The following is a 20366-nucleotide window of genomic DNA, read 5'->3' as shown; positions in this document are numbered from 1 at the left end:
TGGAACACAGACTAAGGTAAGCACAAACTCTTTACACTATTTTAGGATTGCACCAGGTAGACTAAGGTCAGCTAAACCAGAGTACACTTATTCAGAATGGCAGACAGCTATACTTTTTAAAGGAGCTACCAGCAACTTAAAAAAGGTATGTATAAACCCAAGACTGTTTTAGAATCTGTTTAAAAGCAGTCCAGGGAAAGCAAAAGCCAATGTTACACTTTGACAATGACCCAATGTTATTCAAGGTAGGTAAAACCCAATGTCGACTTATTCTAGACCAGCTATACAGCAGGTCAGGGGAATCAAGACCCAGTTGGTGCACTTATGCACTTTTTCTGAAAGAAATATTTCGGTGAAGCCAACAGTATTACTTTAGGGAAGTGGGGAACCAATTCCCAGGTGAGTAAAATAATCTTATATATACTTTTAAGAAGGGCAAAACACATTCAAAGTAAGAGCTTGTGTAACTGCTCATTTCAGAGGGACAGTTACCAAACCAACTCTATTACAAGTAACTTTTAAACATTTGTTATATTTTTCAAGACAGAATCCTTTTCTTATCCAGTCCTCTAGTCTACTGCACAGGTTCTCTCAATGGGGGAAGAGGGGCCCTAGTGGTCTAGGTGCCAGCTCTAGGCAGGTTATGATATGACATTTATAACGTGCCTATACACAAGTGTTGAGATAGGATTCAGTTGCAAGAAAAATCAAAGTTCCTGAGGAAGTCTCTTCAAAACAAGTAAGTAGTTCACTTTAGCGAGGGTCCAAGGACTTCAGGGAAGACACCGTAGATGGATTCCAGCATTGGGCCTAGACGGATGAGAATTCCCAATCACATGAATCACCAAAGTTTCGGACGGATTCGGACTTCGGAAGACCATGCACTGCACAATGGCTTGAGGTCCCAGGGTATTGTAGCCCAGCAAGGTTGCAGCATGTTGTGGGATGACTCAAAGGGCAGGTCTTCGAGACAAGTGGATCTCATCAGCCACTGGGGTAGGAGTTGTCACGTTCGTGACCCCCAGGTTTATTGGAAGGAAGGGTTACAGCAGGAGACAGGGCTGCAGAGTCGACTCCCTCGCTTCCTGCCTTTCCAGACACTCTGGAGCATGGGCGGGGAATTCAAAAGATTCCCACTGAAGACAAAACTTCCACGGAGGTCGTTCCCATCTAGAATGGCAGGGGAAGCCCTCATAAACAGCAAGCACACAAGAAATAGCAAAAAAAGGAACCACCCCCATTTTAGCAAAATGGTGGCCCTTCTGTGCATTACCGAGGCTGAATAAACAGCCTGCGAGTAATGAAGACTAAAAAGTCATGAAAGTAGTTACACTGCCACCAGCCCTTCAAGAAAACGTGCAATTGTAACACAATGTTACCAGGTAACTAAGAAAGGGGATACATTGCATCCCCCAGCACTCCACATAAGGTGGGGTGTGTTTGCTCACTTATACAAAATGTAAAGGGGATGAAAATCCATCTTTACTACTTGATAACAGTAGTTCACCCAAGTTATATGAAAGAGAAATTAACAGGGGAGCCCAAAGGGGAAACCCAGCCCAAGCCCAAAAGATGGAGGAAACTAACTTCAACCACACACTATGGAGAGACACACAAAAGGTCACCCATAAAGAGAGTAAAAGACTAAGTTAGAGGGGAAGAAATACCCACTCACCTAGGGACAAGAGTAAAAGAGTAACCAAGTCCAAGCAAAAGGTTCTGGGGTTGACACAGGTCAGGAAGATATATCATAAAGTGTTACCTAACAATGTGGAAGACCTCTATGCGGACTCCTTTGACAGAGCTGAAGAGGATGGCCATGTCTTTGGCTAATTTCGAGTCATCAAATCCTTCTGCACCTGCCCGAGTAACCATTGAGGACTTACTGTGCGTATGAGTAACCGTGACTGTCGGCCTCAAGAGGCGCAATGGGGTATGAAGTATTTTCCAGGGCTGATAGAGCCGCATTCTTGAACACTTAACATTTGGAGGCAAAATTCCTCCAAATCGGCTTTAGATGCCGATTTGCTGGGAAAATGTACCTCTCTTCTTTCGGGTGACAAACCACTATCTGTTAAGTGGAAATCCACGTTTTTAACCACAGGTGGTAGCCCATGTACCTTATGCTGGCTTTTCTGGGTTGTTGCTTTTTTATTTCTCTCATCCAAGCTTCAGCTCAAGGTGGACAGAGTGTGCATATGTTATGTGTGCTCTGCTAGTCCGCATGACTCTTAAGGCAGGGGTGCACTAAAAAGGCAGCCCTCAAGTCTCCCAGAGAGTGTACCCTATTACAGTCAGTCATGTGGCTATGCTGGTGATGGCTTTTTTGCCTGGCAAGATGGTTCCACTGGGTGGACTCAATGTTACCTGCTTGTGTCCTTTTTCACCACCTCCCAGTTACTCAGAATGGAGGATGTAGTTGTTGTCTTTTAGACCCGAGAAGTCACATGACTATTTCTTGTCCCTCTGTGCTGTGCGAAGAGGGGGGTCATTTTTGGCCACTGGGAGGGTGTCTCCCACTGGGGTCGGGCTGAAACCAGTTCCGAATTGCATTTGCAGATGCCAGTCGAGGACAGTGTGGATATATCCCTTTGTGCAAGAGACCTTACCAGAGTATGGGTCTGCTTGGAGTGATAGTCTGTCATTGGCAGATTCTCCCCTCCCTACCAAATCTAAATTACGCTTGGTGTGTGACTGAATGCAGTGTGTTTTCACTCAGTGTTTGCTAAAGGGAATAAAAAAAGCAGGCCTCTGCATTTGTTCGCCTAGATATCTGCACTGTGTAATGCCTGCTGATCTAGTAAGGACCAAAGATGTGCACCATCAGCCTTCGACATCCCGAACAACTGGACTGCAAAACTCTGCCTCACGAAAGAAGGCCAGAAGGAACCGATGGCGATTCCTCAGAACTGGACCACATCTCCTTACTCTACGGACACATGCCTGCATCGCTGGACCCAGAAGCAGATGTCCGATGGCGATTCCTCAGAACTGGACCACATCTCCTTACTCTACGGACACATGCCTGCATCGCTGGACCCAGAAGCAGATGTCCCTTTGCTGCTCTTCTGCACAGGACCCCAGGAAAGGGCTTGGATCTAACTCCTCTCACCCAAAAAACTCCAGTGGATGTGCCACCAGTCCTGTGACCGCACAACCAAACTCCCACTGCTAGGCCATCTTCAGTGGCCGACTCTTCCCCAGTGCACTTTTAAACATCCATTCGCAGTTGGGGTTTCGCCAAGCCGACCACCTCCTCAGAAGCAAAATCCTATACCGATGGACAACATGGGAATCCTGCAACTATAGCAACAGCTAACTGCAGCAGTCTCCCCCTTCTGCGCCTCTTGCTCCGTCCTGGGAATCTCCAAACCCTGAATAATTGTCCTTCCGTGGTGGGGGATAAAAGGGAGGGATTAGCTGTGCCCTCTGTGTTCACTAAACATACAGCTCCCACCTGTGGAAACTGCCCAACGTATCCAGCAGAAATACTTACCCAGTCCCAGGATATTTCTCTCCTGTCCATATGGCAATGCCAGCAGGCATTTTCTTTTTGTATCCCTCATACCAGGACCTCTTCACAGACTCATGAGGGTCTTCATAAAACAGAACTCCAGGAACTACTCCTTGAGGGAGCTTTCGGCATTGTAACTCTCCACACCACAAACAATCCCTATTAGCACCACTGGCCACTTTTTGGGCCTGATTCACAGAGCATTTTCCTATGGGATTGAGCCATTCTAAAATGCTTCTGTGAATCAGGCCCTTTGTCGCTTGTAAACTTGCCTGACTGAACTGAAAAGCATTTTACCAGCCAGTTGCTGCAGTTCCTTTTTGAGAAAGGACTTCTGACTTTACAAAAAGTCATACTTGCAACATTGTGACGCGTTTTAAAAGATTTTACTTAGCAGTTAGCGCATTGCCTTTTTAAAAATAAAATGTTTACTTTTTTTAATAGAAGCATTATATTATATTTTTTACACAAATTAGTTTGTGGAACTTCTTATTTAGGATCCTAAGAAATTTAGGATCCTAAGAAATGTGTACTTTACCCTTAACCACCCCGCTCCACCTCCACTTAGTTATGCATGATCTGCTCTGCCACGACTACCACTTGGAGAGCCTGTTAAAATTGAAGGAATCACTAGTACTGCCTGAGTCTGGAAGATATACCAGAGGACCCGGACTGCAGGACCTTAAGAAGAATCTCTATCACAACAATGGAAAGGGACACTTGTTACAGCAGCCAGGATTGAACCCACAAAAACAGGCTTGCTGGAGACCACTACAGGGCGCAGAAGGCAATGGCTGTCTGAAGCTCAGCTTCTCCCACAGCACGAACAACAGATGACTTGATCTCAGACTGTAAAAAGAAAAAAGCCTTAAGTTGTGAGAAGTGGGTGAAGGCGAAGGCACTGATCACACTGCCAAATTGAGGAGAAACCGGCGTTCAAATGAGGTGTCCCATCTCCGACAGGTGCCTGAACACAGCAAACAAACCTCAAAGGGTGCCAAAGCACCACAGAACGAAGAAGTGCGGCTTCGGAGAGCTCTGCAGAGGCACCCTCACAGGAAAATGAAAGAAGCTCCGACTCCACCGCCGGGGACTGTGGGGCTCCTAAAACGAAGTGACAGGTCACACGATTCAAACCAGAGCCACCAAAGAGGAGGGCGCCCAGAGTATCCGGGCTGAATACGTCGGGGCCCGCGGCAGGGAGCCGATACACAGGCTGCCTTCCGCCGCCCATAATTGCACCTGAAACTCCCCCTGACTCTGCGAACTGAGGGAGGAGGCCTAACACCAGCCTGGGACAGCTGCACAGCCGCACAAGCTCCGGAGCCTCAATGAGGAGCCCCAGACGAGGCTGAAAAGAGGTGCCGGCGGAAAAGAGGTGAGAAGCGCCGTACCCGCACCACGCAGGGAGACAAGGAGACGGCAGCGATGGAAGGGGGGAGGCACCCACAACTGCGCAGTGCCCCCACTACGGTGCCGCTGTGAAGTGGGGGGAAAGCAGCGACGCTTGGAAGAGCAGTGAGATCGGGGAGAGGCTGCCCTCGACAGGTGAAGAAGGCGGGCAGGCCTCACCCTGCAATCAAGAAGCACCACGCAAAGAGCTGCCCAGCCCGGGGTAATAATCACCCCTCATCCCCCCAGAGCAAAGAAAGGCGGTGCCACACACGCCAGGACAGCAGAGATGTGCGTAAATGGGGCTGCAAAATAACAGAACAGTAAGCCCTTAAAGACTTGGTGCCCTCAGGGGGGCTGCGGAAACAATACCCTAAGTGATGCAGGGATCTGAGAGAACCCAAGGGTAGAAAGAAAAGCCAAAAAAGGGCAAGGAAGGGAGAAAGCAGTCCTCATGATCCTCCGCCAAGCATAATAAAAAGGAAAGACTAACTCAATCAATCACCCGCCTGAGTAAGGGCCTGTTACAATAGAGGGAAGGACACCAGCAAAAAAAAACAAAACCTCCCATAATAGGGGGCCCAAGGAAACATCAATACCTTCCACTGGCCCCAAGAACATATAGCGGAGCGCAGTCAGGGGTCAAGACTGGAAAAACAAACAAGAGGCCCCAGGGGTAGCCGCTCCCAACACCGCCACGAGGGCAGCGGAAGGGGTCAGGAGCCGAGCGTGGGCCCCTCCTACAAGAGGCCTGGACAGGCTTAAACAATATAGGAGGGAAGAGACGCCCAAAGCATAGGACACCCCCAAAGGGTCCTTGAAAATGAGCAGCGCTTCCACGAAAGGGGACATTGCGGGGCTGATGGCGGAGATTAGGGCCCTACGATCTGACATTCAAACCTCCATTTCGGAAATAAGAAGGAAAGTCGAGAAAATAAAAAGGAAAAAGTAGAAAACATTGAGCACAACCAGATGAAATTGAACGCAAGAATGACGGACATAGAATTAAGAACTCACCCCTCAAAATGGACAACATGGAAAACAGAAAGGAGGTTGAATATACGAATAATTGGCCTGGAGGAAACTGAGGGGGAGACACCGACTCAGGCTGAGAGGAAAAGTACAAGAAATCGGCAATCTACTATTCGAGGCGGAGGGCGGCAAAACGGTGCAAATTGAGAGAGCCCACAGAGGAGGAAGAGCATTCGGAGGAGGACCTTGCTCAATAGTTGCGAAATATTTGCGCTACAAAGAGAAATCAGAAATTCTCCTCAAGGCAAAGCAAGCACAGGACATGGAGTTCAATGACTCGAAAAAATGATTTTCCGGGACCTGTAAAGCGTCACATTGGGACGTAGAAGGAAATGCAGACCCCCTCACCACGTGGCTCACTGAGGAAGGCACCCGGTATAGATGGGGCAACCCCTTCGCAGTGACCTTTGAATTTAAAGGAGAAGACTATGAGTCACCACGCCGGAAGAAGCAAAGCGGGTGTTAAAACACCTTACACAGACAGCGGACACCAGAGGCCCATCGGGACCCCACTCGCCAAGATCTCAACATGCGGAAATTCCACCTCAGATGTAAAAGAGAAGCAAGGCAGGAAGAAAATATGTTAAACTGGGATCTCTGTCTCCATCAAAAACACCCTGAATGAGGAAAGGGGATGCCGGGTAAATGGACAAAGAAACCACATAAGGAAATGATGACAAGGAAAGGGATTAGTTAAGGGTTTCCCCAGTGAGGGGTGGGCTCAAAACCTAGTGGCCCTCAGTTTTAAGAGGGCATCTCCACCGCAGTCCTGTTTTCTGGGTCAGTTATGTTCACAGTTACGAGTGGGGGTTCGGGGGGCATACAGACAGGAGGAGCATTAAATGAAACACAGGGGGCATTGTGTCATGCAAGGAAATTAGATGAACAGGGAGAAGGCGGACAAGAGTGGGGGCCCAACATAGGAATGGAAGGAAACTCAAGATCATGGCAAGGGGTGCAACATTGAAGGTGGGCACGCTTAATGTCAAGGGGCTGAACTCCCCCCACCAAAAGGTCGCTGGTGGTGAGGGAATTCGAAAGAGCCGCCCTCGGTGTTCTCATTTTCCAGGTGACCAGGCTAAAAGCAGGGGAAGAGAAACCATTGAGAGGGAGGGGAGTGGGCCAAACATATTGGGCCTCAACAGATCACAATAAAAGGGGGGTAAGCCTAATACTGAATAAGCAAATCAGATTGACAAACCCCGTAGAGCAAGCCCTGATGGGAGGCAGGCTCCTACTAATTCAGGGGGAATGGGAAGGTATCCAGATCACATTCGCGGGAGTATACACGCCCAACCAAGGTCAAGGTACATTCAATGAGGAGGCCCTTGCCAAAATCACGGCAATGAGTCCCTACAGTGATAGGGGAGACTTTAACACGTGGGCAGGCCCACAAGTGGACAGGCAAACTACACAGGTTGAAATCAAGGACCACTCAAAAGGTGAAGGGTAGCAGGTTCAAGAAAAACCCAAGTGAGGGGGGGGGGGCTTGTGGATGTCTGGAGAATAATGAACCCAGACAAGAAGGGATATACATTTAGGTCCAACATTCATAAAACCTTCACTAGAATTGACTATTTGCTGATCAACAAGGAATCCCGCCCTAGAATGGAAAACAGTGCAAATCGGCTGGTCTGACCACGACATGGTGATAGCAACTCCAGACATGGAGGGGCTGGGCAGACGGGACTCCAAGTGGCGATGCAATGAATTTCTGTGGCGTGACAAACTCTTTGCACGAGAATTCAAGGGCCTCAATTGAGGAATACTTCCAGATTAATGACAATGGGGCGGTTGGAATCGCAACAGTACGGGAAGCAGGGAAATCTGTGTGGAGGGGTCTCTTGAGGGAGGGGGCAAGGCAGAAAAGGGCACAGAGGCTGCAGGAGGAGAAACTGGGGAAGGAAATCTTGCGCCTAGAAGAAAGGCAGCAAGCTCTGAGGTATTACCGTAAGGAACACTTAGAAACTCTCAAACAAAAAAGGGAGGACCTGAAAGCGCCGGGGATAGGGGACAGTGCGAAAATTGAAATTCTTAAAACAGAAGTTCTACAACAAGGGGACCAAGGCGGATAAGATGCTAGCAATCAGACTTAGAGCTCAGAGAGCTAAGAGATGGGTTGAGAGAATTAAAACAGAAGAGGGCTGGGCCACATCTCCAGAGGAAATATCTAGCCAATTCACCAAATACTACAATGGCCTATACACCACTGAGGGTGCTACGGCAGAAACAGAGATATGATGTGATATGATAAAGCATTCATAACGCACCTATACACAAGTGTTTCAAGGCGCAACGAGGCAAGGGAGGGGGAACAAGGGAAGACAGAACAACGATCCTACTAGGCCAGGTATCATTCAGATCGCGCAAGTGCATGGGGAGGGGGAAAGGGAAAAGTGTGTGGGGAAGGAAGAGGGGAAAGTGCAGTACATGGGATAGTAGAATAAATAAGATAAATAAAACGGCCACTGGTGGCAAGTGCAAGCTAAGTGCAGACATAGTGCTGGTAGGGGGATTGTAGGGATACAGAAAACAGTCCCCAGGTGCAGGGGTCGCCAGGGAGGCAGTGCAGGTGGGCAACTGGCAGGGCATGGGCCCGAGAATCAGAAAGGGTGGCTAGGTAACCAGTGCTGTTTCTGCCAGGAGTTTAGCAGGGGAGAGAAAGCAGAGGTAAAGAGGAAGGTTTTGAGGTGCTTCCGGAACCGGAGATGGTTCTCTTCAAGTTTCAGGGAGGCAGGAAGGCTGTTCCAGAGGGAGGCCCATGCCGAAGAGAGATCTACCACCAACTTGTTGCTTGGAGAAGCGACTGACCCTGAGGGATTTGGATGCGGATGAGCGAAGAGCTTGAGATGGAAGATATTTAGGAAGAGAGAGTTGAAGGTATTGCGGCCCCAGGCGGCCTTGTGGACAATGCAGAGGGTTTTGAACTTAATCCTCGCAGCCACTGGGAGAGGTACGATCCCTGGGCTTGAGGCCACGGACAAGTCTCACAGTCCTGTTCTGGATCAGTTGCAGAGGGCGGAGAGTAGAGGCAGGCAGATTTAGATAGATGCTGTTACAATAGTTCAGCCTAGAGAGAACTAGGGCTCTGGAGACAGTGAGCTTCTGGGGGAAGGAGAGGAAAGGAAGGATACCTCTGAGGAGGTGCAGCTGGCAGTGTGACTTCTTAGAGACATCAGAGATGTGAGGAGAGAAGGAGAGTGTGGAGTCGAAGATGACTGAGGTTTTTAGCCTTGCAGGTGGGAACAGGAAGAGGGCCAAGAGAGGACCGGCCAGAGAGCTGCAGGGAAGGAGGGAGCAGGCGTGCCAATGAGTAGAATCTCAGTCTTACTGGCATTGAGGCAGCGGTCATTGGCGTCACACCACTCATGGATGGCAGACAGACAATCAGAGATGAGGGAAGGAGAGGAGGAGGCCGAGGGTAGCCTGAAAATGAGCCGAGTATCATCCGCATAGCCCTGAAAGTTGGGGCATAGAGTGGCAATGCGGTGGGCAAGGAGTGCCAGGTATTGGTTGAAAAGCCAGGGAGAGAGGTTAGACCCCTGGGGGACACCACAGGTAGAGATAAAGATATCAGAGAGGAAGGACCCAAGTTGGACCAGGGTCGGTCGGAGAGGAAAGAAGTCAGCCACGCCAGAGCCTGACCAGTGATGCCCAGGTTATCACGGAGGCGATTGGGCAGGATGGCATGATTGACAGTGTCAAGGAAGAAGAGAGATCAAGCAAGATGAGGACACACGGAGTGTTGGAGTCGAGGTTGGAGAGCAGGTCTTCAGGGATGTTCAGGAGAGCAGTTTCTGTACTTCTGGCAGCTAGAAGAGCCAGACAGATGGTCATGAAGACAACCAACAGATTCAGTGTGGAGATTGAGCTGGGAGATGGCCAGTTCCTCCAGGAGCTTGCCTAGAAAGGGAGTGATGGAGATTGGGCAATAGTTAGCCGGGCAGAGGGTATCTTAAGAAGAGGGTGGACAAGGGAGTGCTTCAGGAGGGATGGGAAGACTCCAGTGGCGAACGAGAGATGCGAGATTACATTGGCAGGGCAGGACTAACACACCTCTCGCAAACAGAACAGACTCTCTTGGAATCGCCCATCTCCCTGAGGAAATAAGGCGGCAAATAAGAGGCTCGCGCCAGGAGAAGACGGCTATAGCATGGATTTCTATAAGCAATTCTCAGACACCCTGGCCCCGCACCTCGCCAAATTATTCAACCATATGCAAGAATCCGATCAGTCCCCTCCATCCTTTACAATAGCTCATATAGTGGTCATTTCTAAAGCAGGAAAAGATCCTGCATGTTGTAAATCTTATCGTCCGATATCTTTGCTAAACACAGATGTGAAAATCTACAGAAGGGTCTTGGCCTCACGTATGTAAGATATCACATCATGCCACGCCTAATCCACCCGGACCAGGTGGGCTTTATAAAAAAGGCAGGCATGGGGCAGACGCCATGCGTAAGACACTGGACAACATGGAGCACTCGGGGTGCAGGCACTGCTTAGCCTGGACTCTGAGAAACCATTTGATCAGGTGGAGTGGGGCTTTCTTTGGGCCATACTTGGGAGAATGGGCTTTAAAGAGTGGTTCATAAACGGGTTCCAGGCAATATACAAAGCCCCAAATGGAAGGGTTGTGGTGAATGGCGAACTATCAGAGGAGTTTGGCATGTCGAGGGGAACCAGACAGGGTTGCCCACTCTCGCCACTCTTGTACGCCCTATCCAAAGAGCCAGTGGGCAACGTAATCAGAATTATATGACAATAGAAGGTATCAGGGTGGGAGATACAGAGTATAAACTGGCTATGTTCGCCGATGACATGCTCCTATACATGGAAGATCCCCCAAACCTCAATACACAAAGTTTTATGGGCTACACAAGAACTCTGGAAATGGGCAGAGTTGAGAGTTTACGCAGAAAAGTCAACGCTCTTTCCCTACAACGCACCAGATCAGCCAGGTGTAAGAAGCCAAAACACAGGGGTGATACCGGAAACTCGGCAGAAGTTAAAATATCTAGGTATCAATGTCACAAGAAGGACGAAAGACCTCTACGAGGCAAACCTCCCACCGCTCTTGTCTATCAACAGACTTCGACAGATGGGCAAAACTAACAATATCTTGGCTACGCCACCTCGCAACGGGATAAAAATGGTAATTCTCCAAGGTTTTATGCCAATACCAGATGCTCCCAATCGACATTCCAGGAAGCGACTTCTTAGACCTGAAAGCCAAACTCCTAAAATTCCTATGGCAGGGGAAAAAGAAATATATAGCCTACAGTACTTTAACACAGACTAAGGAAGAAGGTGGAACAGGACTTCCAGGCTTCTACACACATTGAGCGGCTCAAATTAGGGCCCTGGTACTACATCTAAGAGGAGACAAACACTAACAATGGGTGGCAATCGAAAACCACATGCTTTAGCCAGTAATACTAGGGGAATGGCTATGAGCTCGAAATCAGAATTCCCAGCCAAAGTTATCACTCATTTTGCGCTAGGGTCCCTCCTGGTGGAACAAAGGAAAAATGAAGGGTCTCACAGCATGGCCATCCCCCATGAGTTGCATATGGGCCCCCACCACCCCCCAATCAGAAATAAGATCCAAGACCCACAACGTTTCCAGAAATGGTATGAAGCAGGTCTGGAAAGGGTGGGGCAGTTGGTAAAAGCTGACAGATACATAACTCTCCAAGAAATGGAAGCTGGCCTACAACTTAAACCCATAGGGGTGTTCCTGTTCCTACAATTAAGGGGAGTCTTAACAGCCTCGAAATGGAAGGATAAACTGCAAAAGGGACCTCACGCCACTGGAAACAACCTTAAGCAAAACCTTATCGACCAAGGGCCTCATTTCCCAGCTATACAGGTCCCTCCTAACGCTCAAGAAAACAGGGACGGAGCCCTAAAATAAAGATGGGAGATGGACCTGGGACCATATTGACTGATCACTTATTGATGCAAATCGGCACACAAAACCTCAATTTCTGCGCAATATAAGCTACATGGTTTAAAGCGATTGCATAGGTGACACTAAGATCTCAGAAGACTCTAGAATGTTTAACCAAGTGAGCACTCAATGCTGGAGGGAATGTGGCACCCAAGCAGACTATTGACATATGTGGTGGGCCTGCCCGAAATCTCAGGCCTTTTGGAAAGAGGTTCTGGCATGGATCAAAAAGATGGATGGGGTGGTACGTGAGTGCGATCCAAGGCTGGTGCTCTATGGTCTGGAATAAAAGGGAGGCCGGAGGGTGCGAATCCCCCATATCCCACACATTATTATTAGTGTCCAGGGCCTGCATTGCGATAAATTGGAAATCGCAGACCCTCATGACCGACTGCTTTGGCCCGAAAGCCAGAGAAATCTTCGAGATGGAGAACATCACAGGAGCACTTCACAGGAGCACTTCACAAGATCTCCCCAAGCACGAGATCTCCCCAGCAGGGGAAATGGAATGGGCACCCTTCCTTAACATCTATAAATAATGGGTAATGCGCCCCACGGGAAAGCATGAAACCTGAAATTAACATTGACCGAGACTCGTCTAGTCTCAAGGGGGAGGGGTTAACGATTGAATGAAAGCATGACATTTTTATTATCTGAGCGATTATACGAAAATGAACGTTTTGTGAATTGATCAACAATAAAATGCTCAATAAAGTTTTTTAAAAAAGGCTTGCTATTGAGCCATTCCATCTAAGTGTCTCCCCTTAATTCATTCAACTTAAAAATACTGAAGGAGTCGCCGCCTAGGACCTAGTTGGGATTACAGTCTGCGCCAAAGTCCTCTGCCATAGAGGCGAAGACCCAGGTCTTCAAGGAAGGAGCAAGTTCTTCCTCCCACCCACGCCAGAGGAATAATGTAGAGTGACTGCTGGTTGGACATTGGCACTGAGGGCCTACTGAGATAAGAGGCAGCCCTCCCGCTGGCTGGGAAGGGCAGACCAAGGACCCTGAAGTGGGTTCCCACCTCAAACCATTAGCGAGATCTGCCTGTCGCAAGCTTCTTTGAGCCCACTGCCATTTCAGTTGGCTTGCTCACAAAGACGCTGAATTTCTGCCTCAGAAAGCTCCCGGCTCAATGCTGTCCGGCTCCAAGTACAAGAAAGGTATTTGAAGTGGCTCTGTCCCCTTGGCCTGCCTTAAAAAGTGTACCAATGAAATTTCAGACACCACAACTAGTTATCTTTACAAATATCAGGGAACTTTAACACTGCTACTGACCCCCTGTTGTGTTCAAATCCAGAGTGCCCCATTATTCCAAAGTCTGCATTCTCCTTTACTGGGGGAACCTTGATTGGAAATTTCTTTTATTTCGGTATCAAAGTACTACGTTGTTTTGGATGCTTCCATGCTAGCTCACATCTCTCCTGCAAAGTATAGCCTGACCTTGGCCTACACTTCTCTAGGAGGCAATAGGGGTAGTAGTGTGGGCCGAGTAGGTGTAGTGTACTCCTGCAGAGCAGTGCTCATTTCGTCACAAGCACTGACTACTGCAGGGTGTTACGAGAGTGTTACGAGAAAGACTATAGTTGGCTACATATGGATGCCCAATTCTATTAATATGAGGCACATTGCATGTATTTATTTAAAGAGTAAATACATTGTACCCCACAATGCAGCTGCTCACTAATGTTGTGTCTAAAGGGGCTAGGGGACGCTGCCTACTGTGTGCTAAATACATAAATATGTATGAGCAAGGAGATTCATGAATATAATGAGCCAGAGCCAGAAGTCTCCAATCTAATTATACTAAGGGCAGCAATTTACAGTTCTGTTTTGAGGCTCAATATTAGGTAACCCTTCTACCCCCTGGGCGTCTGGGTGTGTTGTGGCCACAGCAGGCAGATGCCACAGACACTAGACCCCAATGCAGTGGTCCTTCCTTTTTCAGCCCCTCACATCTGATCTGTCCTGTCAAGAATGCACAAAGAGTTTATAGGTCTGAAGCCTGAGTCGATGTTGCATTGTCTTTACCACTTCCACAGTTTTCTTATATTCACTTTATGGCGCAGTACTTCCAATGGGAGGTCAGCTACCCTCCGCTATGGGTCCTCGCTCCCCACAATTAACCTGTAGTGGTTTACCCAGTGCTTGTTGCAAGGGCCATTGCACTTGGAGCCCAAGGATGCAAGATTAATATGCTCTGCCTCATCCAGAGTCTGGTGGGTGCCACCTAGACTGCTGCAGCCAGCTTTCTCCACAGGCCTTTGTACCACATTAGTTCTAGGCTACAAGGACACTTTTTGCCAACTACTTACAGGTCCCAGGGCGTACTTCTCTGTGAACACTTCTTAGAGAAAGTAGAAGCAGACGAACTCCCAGAAAGAGACTCCTAGGTTCTACACATCAACCTCAGACCCCCTTAACCAATTGACTTGAAAGGCAGGCGGTGACAGATGACTTCCAGGTAATGCAGATTGATCTGGTGCACTACCGACATCTAGAAGGGACGCTGCAGATAGTGCAATTAGCACATACAAACATTACAGAAGGAACACTACCACAGGGGTCGAGTGCAACATTTTACCCAACCCTCCTAAAAAGTGCAGAACTATGCTAGTGATAAAGTGGATTTTATGAGACCTGTGTGCCAATCGCAATTTTGATTTTAATTATCCCATAACATTAGACTTTAAACACGCACATTCATTGGCCCCTAAATATATGACATTGTTGCCAATCAAATAGTTGGGACGCACAGAAATTAGATGGGAATACTGCCTTAAGACACTCGCTCCCGAGTGGTCTTAACATTGACTGGGATGTACATGTTTTTCTGTCATTTCCATAAATAAATCTAAACTTTTTAAAATCTAGTTACAACTTTTCACTATAACGTTTTCCATAATACAGGTGTGCAATTCCCTAGGACAGCTAGGTCTCCTGCCATTTCTATTTTTGATCAACCGATTTCGTCTGCTGTTGCAGTTTTTAAATGTAACTTTATTACTAAATTTGTATATAGTTAGTTCACATGTCCCCTCTGCCCGCCACCTTTCTCTTCTTTCTTTGATCCCAGTGAATGTGAGAGATTATTGTACTAAGGGTATAAATAGGTGAGCTTTTTCTTTTTGAAAGCTACAATACTTTTGATTCTGGATGTTTGAGCATAGTGGAGGTACATCATGTTCAATATTGAAATGTGGGCTGCTCCTCGCATACTAACCATTTCATTTCACTTTGAGAAATTCGTGTTACTTCCATTTTGTATGAAATGCCCAACAGGGAAGACTTTTGCCAATTTTTCCTTTAGTGAGCAGTATATTTGCACTCTATTTCGTCAATTACCTGTGGACGTGCTGTTACAGTGCATGCACGTTAATGGGCATTCTATTTTAGATTTAAAGGACACCATTTGAAACATTGTACTGCACTCACTTGGACTTGAATGTTCAATTTTTAGAGTGTACGCTTGCAACTTTACATTATGCACACTATACAGACTTTAGACAGAGACAGTAACTTTAATTGCGGAGATCAAATTGAACTGATTTATATTAGGGGAACCCAAATGTGGTTGTTTACCAGTGGCTGGTACTCATCTTACATGTAAAGCTGAGATAACTCACCTAAATAAAGCAGCTGAACAGTTTTAAAGCTTACAGAAGACTCACTCTGCTGCACCTCTGTTGCGAGCTTTGCTGGAGAGAGCAAGGCCTACTGCGAAAAGACTATATAGGATCACCTGTAAGGGCCACAACTTCACTTGCCGACTAGGCACCAGTTAGGGGGTTTCAGCCTAGACACTATCCTGGCATAGACACCGGGAGGTTACAGGAACAGTGGAGCCGTTTCAATTGACAGTGCCATGCCAGAGTTCTCTCCCCCCACCCCCCTAACAGAACTGTTCCCAATATTTTACCTTATTGGTTATTATTTGGAGTTGCTTGTACTTCACTCAATGAAAAACACACGTTTACGGAATTCTGTATTTTTAGACCAATCTCATTTATTGGCATCTTTTTACAACAACATTTTTGTGATCTGTATTTAGCGCACCCTTTTGCCCTCCGGCAAGTATTTATTTAAATGCCTCATATTGCGCCAGATTCCATTTTCTGAGGTCTTTAAACACATTTGAACATTTACTGTGAACATTGAAACGTGAAGTCCACTCATTCTTCTCCTGACGACACAAAGCAATTCACTACAGCAGCAGGACAGTCCTAGCCGCGCCGCAAGTTATACATAGTGTGGACCCAATAGGGAGAACCGGGGATCGACGCGTGCTCCGGCAACTAGGGACAAATATGTAACAGAGTTACTTTGCAAATCCAGCGTGAGCATCTAGCAAAAATAAGGTAAACAGGCACAGCAGAAGACACATACGAGGAGAAGAAGAATGAATACACTTCACGTTTGAAGATACTGGCCCTGCATATCCTAAAGTATACCCCCACAGGATACAAATACAGGTAAAGAGAGCAGTGGAGAAATGAATGCCAGGAAACTAGAGATTGGCTAAATTGGAAGAGTGAGAAGAGAGACAGTGCTATGTAAGGGCCACACTATTACTAGATGTCCTGAGGAAGTCGGCTGCAATTTGCTTACCGCCGAAAACGTCAATCTAGCAGAGAGGGATGAGTGGTCCTCCTTGCAAGCAGTCAACATAAGAGAAAACGCATGAATATAGCTTTGTAGACGTAGACCCTATTGTTAGAAATAGAACAAAAATATGTGTGCATTTGGGTGACTGGAGGGAGTGACAACAAGTGCTGATAGCAGAGAAATAGATCCACTGCTTTTGTTTGTTTGTTTTCTGATACAAGCAATGTTTCTATGATACTTTGTGTTGAACGAGTAAATGTTCAAATGTTTTTTTAAAAAAAATGAATCTGGCTTAAATAACGCAGTATGAGGCATTTAAATAAATACTTGCCGGAGGGCAAAAGGTTACCAGTAAAATATTTTTGCAAAATGTAGAGCACAAAAATGTTACAAAAAAGATGCCAATAAATGAGATAGATTGGTTTAAAAATACAGAATTCCGTATACGTGTATTTTTCATTGAGTGAAGTATAAGCCACTCGAAATAACGACCACCAAGGTAAAATGTTGGGCACACTTCTGTGGAAAAAAAGTCTACATGAACCTACTGTTCACAACACATGGGGTTCTCCCTTCTGTAAGGATGCCCGAGTTATTAAACACTTGTAGATCTACTTTCATGCAGTTATGCAAGCATATCAGCCTCAACTATTCAACCCACCAATGTTCGGAGTGCAGTGTGGCTTGCCACAGGAGATAAACGGTGACAAACTAAAGCATATGGTTCTGAGATAACACACTACATAGTTTACTGTTTGTTTTGGATTCCGAAACAGAAACAATGTTGTATCGAAAGGACAACTATTCTGCAGGATACCAGGAACAGTAATGGCGAAACCACCTGCTCAGCTCCACACCACTACCGAACCAGCAGTGATTCCAGTCATGAGGGTAAAACAGACGCAGTCAGACTAGTATGCCTCCTTTTGTGGTAATGTAGGCCAAGGAAAGGCTAGATTCTCAGGTGTGTGGGCGATTACAGTAACAGCCATAATAGCAAAAATGTGTGAACAAAGAACAATGGAGCACAGGCTCCCCCGTCCTTCCATACTTGAGTGGATGGATAACTGCTACAGTAATTATTGTGCGATATTATTCGACAATACACATGCTCTGAAAAGTTTTTTTTTAATGAAAAATAATGTATTCAAAGCTAGCATCAAAAAACACATTTCAAACACTGACATATACACAGCACAGCACAACATTTAGTAATGTGTCACGACAGCCACTGAAGGTGGCCCTATTCCATGACCTATTTCAAGGGTATGGGGAGCATAGTATAAATACCATGTTTTAACGTGGGGTTAGTGGCAAATCCTACACTAAAACATGTGGACACATTGAGTTTCTGGCTGGGGGGGGGGGGGGGGGAGGTTAGACTGTGCATTAGTTCAGAATTGAATGTATCCCTCCGAACTTTCTTTAGGACACCCAGCACAAGGCGATGTGAAACAGTTTCATTCCCTAATTCTTTTTACTGCGATGTTCGTGGACACCGGCCATTGTCCGCGAATCCAACCTGGCAGGTGTTGCCAAAAATCTGATGTACCTCACGTTTTTTATTGACCAATCAGCGGGCGCATCCGATGTCCGTGGTCATCACATCGGCCCCTGGGCCAATCGGACGCCCGTCCGCAGACCGAACAGGGAAGTGAGTCAGCGGACCGAACCCTGATCTCACTAATTTGTTTTTGCCTACTTTTTGGTCGTTTACTGGACGGATTTACACCAAATTTACAAATCACACTTGTCGGGACGCTCATGCTGCAAATTTGGTGAAATTCCATCCAGCAGTTCGGGTTGTAGGTGTGGGCAAATTCTTTTTCCATTGAGTGTATGGGAAAAACCACACATTTTGGGACCCCTCACCCCCTATAACTTTGCCCCCCTCACGAAACTTCACGGGGTGGATCTGACACGGCCATATACTTTTATTTTGCACTGTTTCGTGAGGATTGTTCCAGGGGGGTGGGGGGGGGAAGTTATAAGGCGCCCAAAAAGTGCTCTTCCCATGGGTTGAGCAACTTAACCATAACTACAGGGTCGCTACAGCAGGCCCTGTAATATCTCGATATTGTCTCATCCTATATCGATTTTTAAATTTATATCGCTGTATCTCCAAAACTCGACATATTGTCCAGCCCTAAAGGCACCCCAATAGAGGTCCAATTAATTATTTCAATTAATTATTTCAATCTTCTTAAAAGTCCACAGACTAATCAAAGGAGTGAGAGAACACTTCCTTACAAAAGGCAAATTGTCACCGGGGACTATACAAAAGTAAGCATGCTGCAAGGGGTCTAAAAATCACTGACAAGTGACACTTGCCTTATCCCATCATACCCAGAGTGCCTTGACCTCTCAGAACAGAAGGGAGTGTCCCAACAGAAAAGCAAGGCGATGGAACCTCTTCTAAGGGCCACCTTAACTACTCCAAATCCAGCCATTTCCCATGCCTGCCAATTTCAAATGTCTTCAGTAGCGCAGCACCCAAGTGTATAAGACCGGCCTTTGCTGTGCTAGTTCCCCATTGAAGGAGGTTTCCCAGTAGATTAACTGGTAAGATTACCCTATGGCCTGAGGGGAGGAGTTACTCTTCCCTCCTTGGGAAATCAAAGACAGGCAGCATTCTGGCAACTGTCTCACTGGAAGCGGTGGAGACCGCAAGGCTAGTAAGCAATACACATTGCCTTGACATCACTGACCTGGGCTCACAGGGTTGACACTTGTAGGATATCAAATTGGCATGGGTTCAATAATTGTGTGCTCTTATCAGTCATACTATAACCAGGTCTGGCTTAGTCCTAGACGTTGCTCTGCCACCAGACTGATAAAGCAACAATTGCTACATTTGGTGCAGAAGCTAAAAGGCTACCTCTGGATGCAGTGGCTTTGGATCACAGCAGCCATCGGGGACGCACATTGAACCTGCCCTGTGCCACTAGAAAACAGGATCTGCAGACGACAGGAGGTTGATGCAACTAAGGCACATGGATGCACTATGCTTTTGGCATGAAGTTTTATAAAGGAGGGGGTCCGATTAGACACTCCCTTTTCAGAAAAAGAATTAGCTGCACCGTAGAATTAAAAAAACAAAAACTAAATCTAGGTCTGCCTCACCCACGCCAGATGGCATTTTGTTACAAAAGTATAATGCAAAGGAGGTCTAGAAAGAAAGCAAATCATGTTAACGATCTCACAGTTTGGGGAAAGGTAGCATCTCACAAGGGGATGCACCAGATACCCAAGTTAGTGTTCATAACAAGTAATAAAAAACATTTAAAACACCTCACCTCATCTTCCGACTCGTTGTGTGGAACTGAGAAACAGTTTGTAACCTCAATTGAATGTTTATCAACGGAACCTACAAAGACAAAGCAAGAATTTACTTCAAAGCTGAAACGCTTTTTGGTTGTGTTCATGTCTGCACATACCCTCACCTGAAAAGGACTTTAAAAATAAAAATGAAAAATAAAGAAGAAATGACACGAGAACACCCTGCAGGAATTTCAAAATCATTTTGAAAGCTGCAAACCAAGAAGCACATTCATTAAAGTCCATTGTGGATGTACAATACACTTTTTTTACATCCACATGATACAGGACACCAGGAAAACAGAGGTAGATTACAAACGAAAACATGAACAGATTGAAGACAGACATCAGGAATGACCGTTCATATAACACTTATGAGAAAGCCATGTGTAGCGTTACAGGGGTCGATTTCAGCATGCCCAAACAGCGCGCATTGAGGGTAATGCCTGTTGTGGGTGGCATGACATTGACATCCGGCAAGCCCCCATAGTGCTAGGCACATCAGCATACGACAGGCCCAGTGCCTGTGGGGGTTGGGGCTGCCCTGGACAT

General features: G+C 46.7%; 1 protein-coding gene across 1 annotated transcript in view; it reads right to left on the bottom strand.

Annotated features, from left to right (window-relative positions):
• Window positions 1-20366, bottom strand: part of EIF3F (eukaryotic translation initiation factor 3 subunit F) — a 133338-nt gene that overhangs the window by 74414 nt on the left and 38558 nt on the right. The window contains exon 2 of the mRNA XM_069604686.1: window positions 19793-19863. Within this exon, the coding sequence (XP_069460787.1) occupies window positions 19793-19863 (71 nt within the window). The remainder of the gene's footprint in view (window positions 1-19792; window positions 19864-20366) is intronic.

Source organism: Ambystoma mexicanum, chromosome 1p, assembly GCF_040938575.1.
Source record: "Ambystoma mexicanum isolate Mex_15411 chromosome 1p, UKY_AmexF1_1, whole genome shotgun sequence".
Lineage (NCBI taxonomy): Eukaryota > Metazoa > Chordata > Amphibia > Caudata > Ambystomatidae > Ambystoma > Ambystoma mexicanum.
The sequence above is the reverse complement of the archived record's forward strand: the minus strand, read 5'-3'. Positions and strand labels throughout refer to the sequence as shown.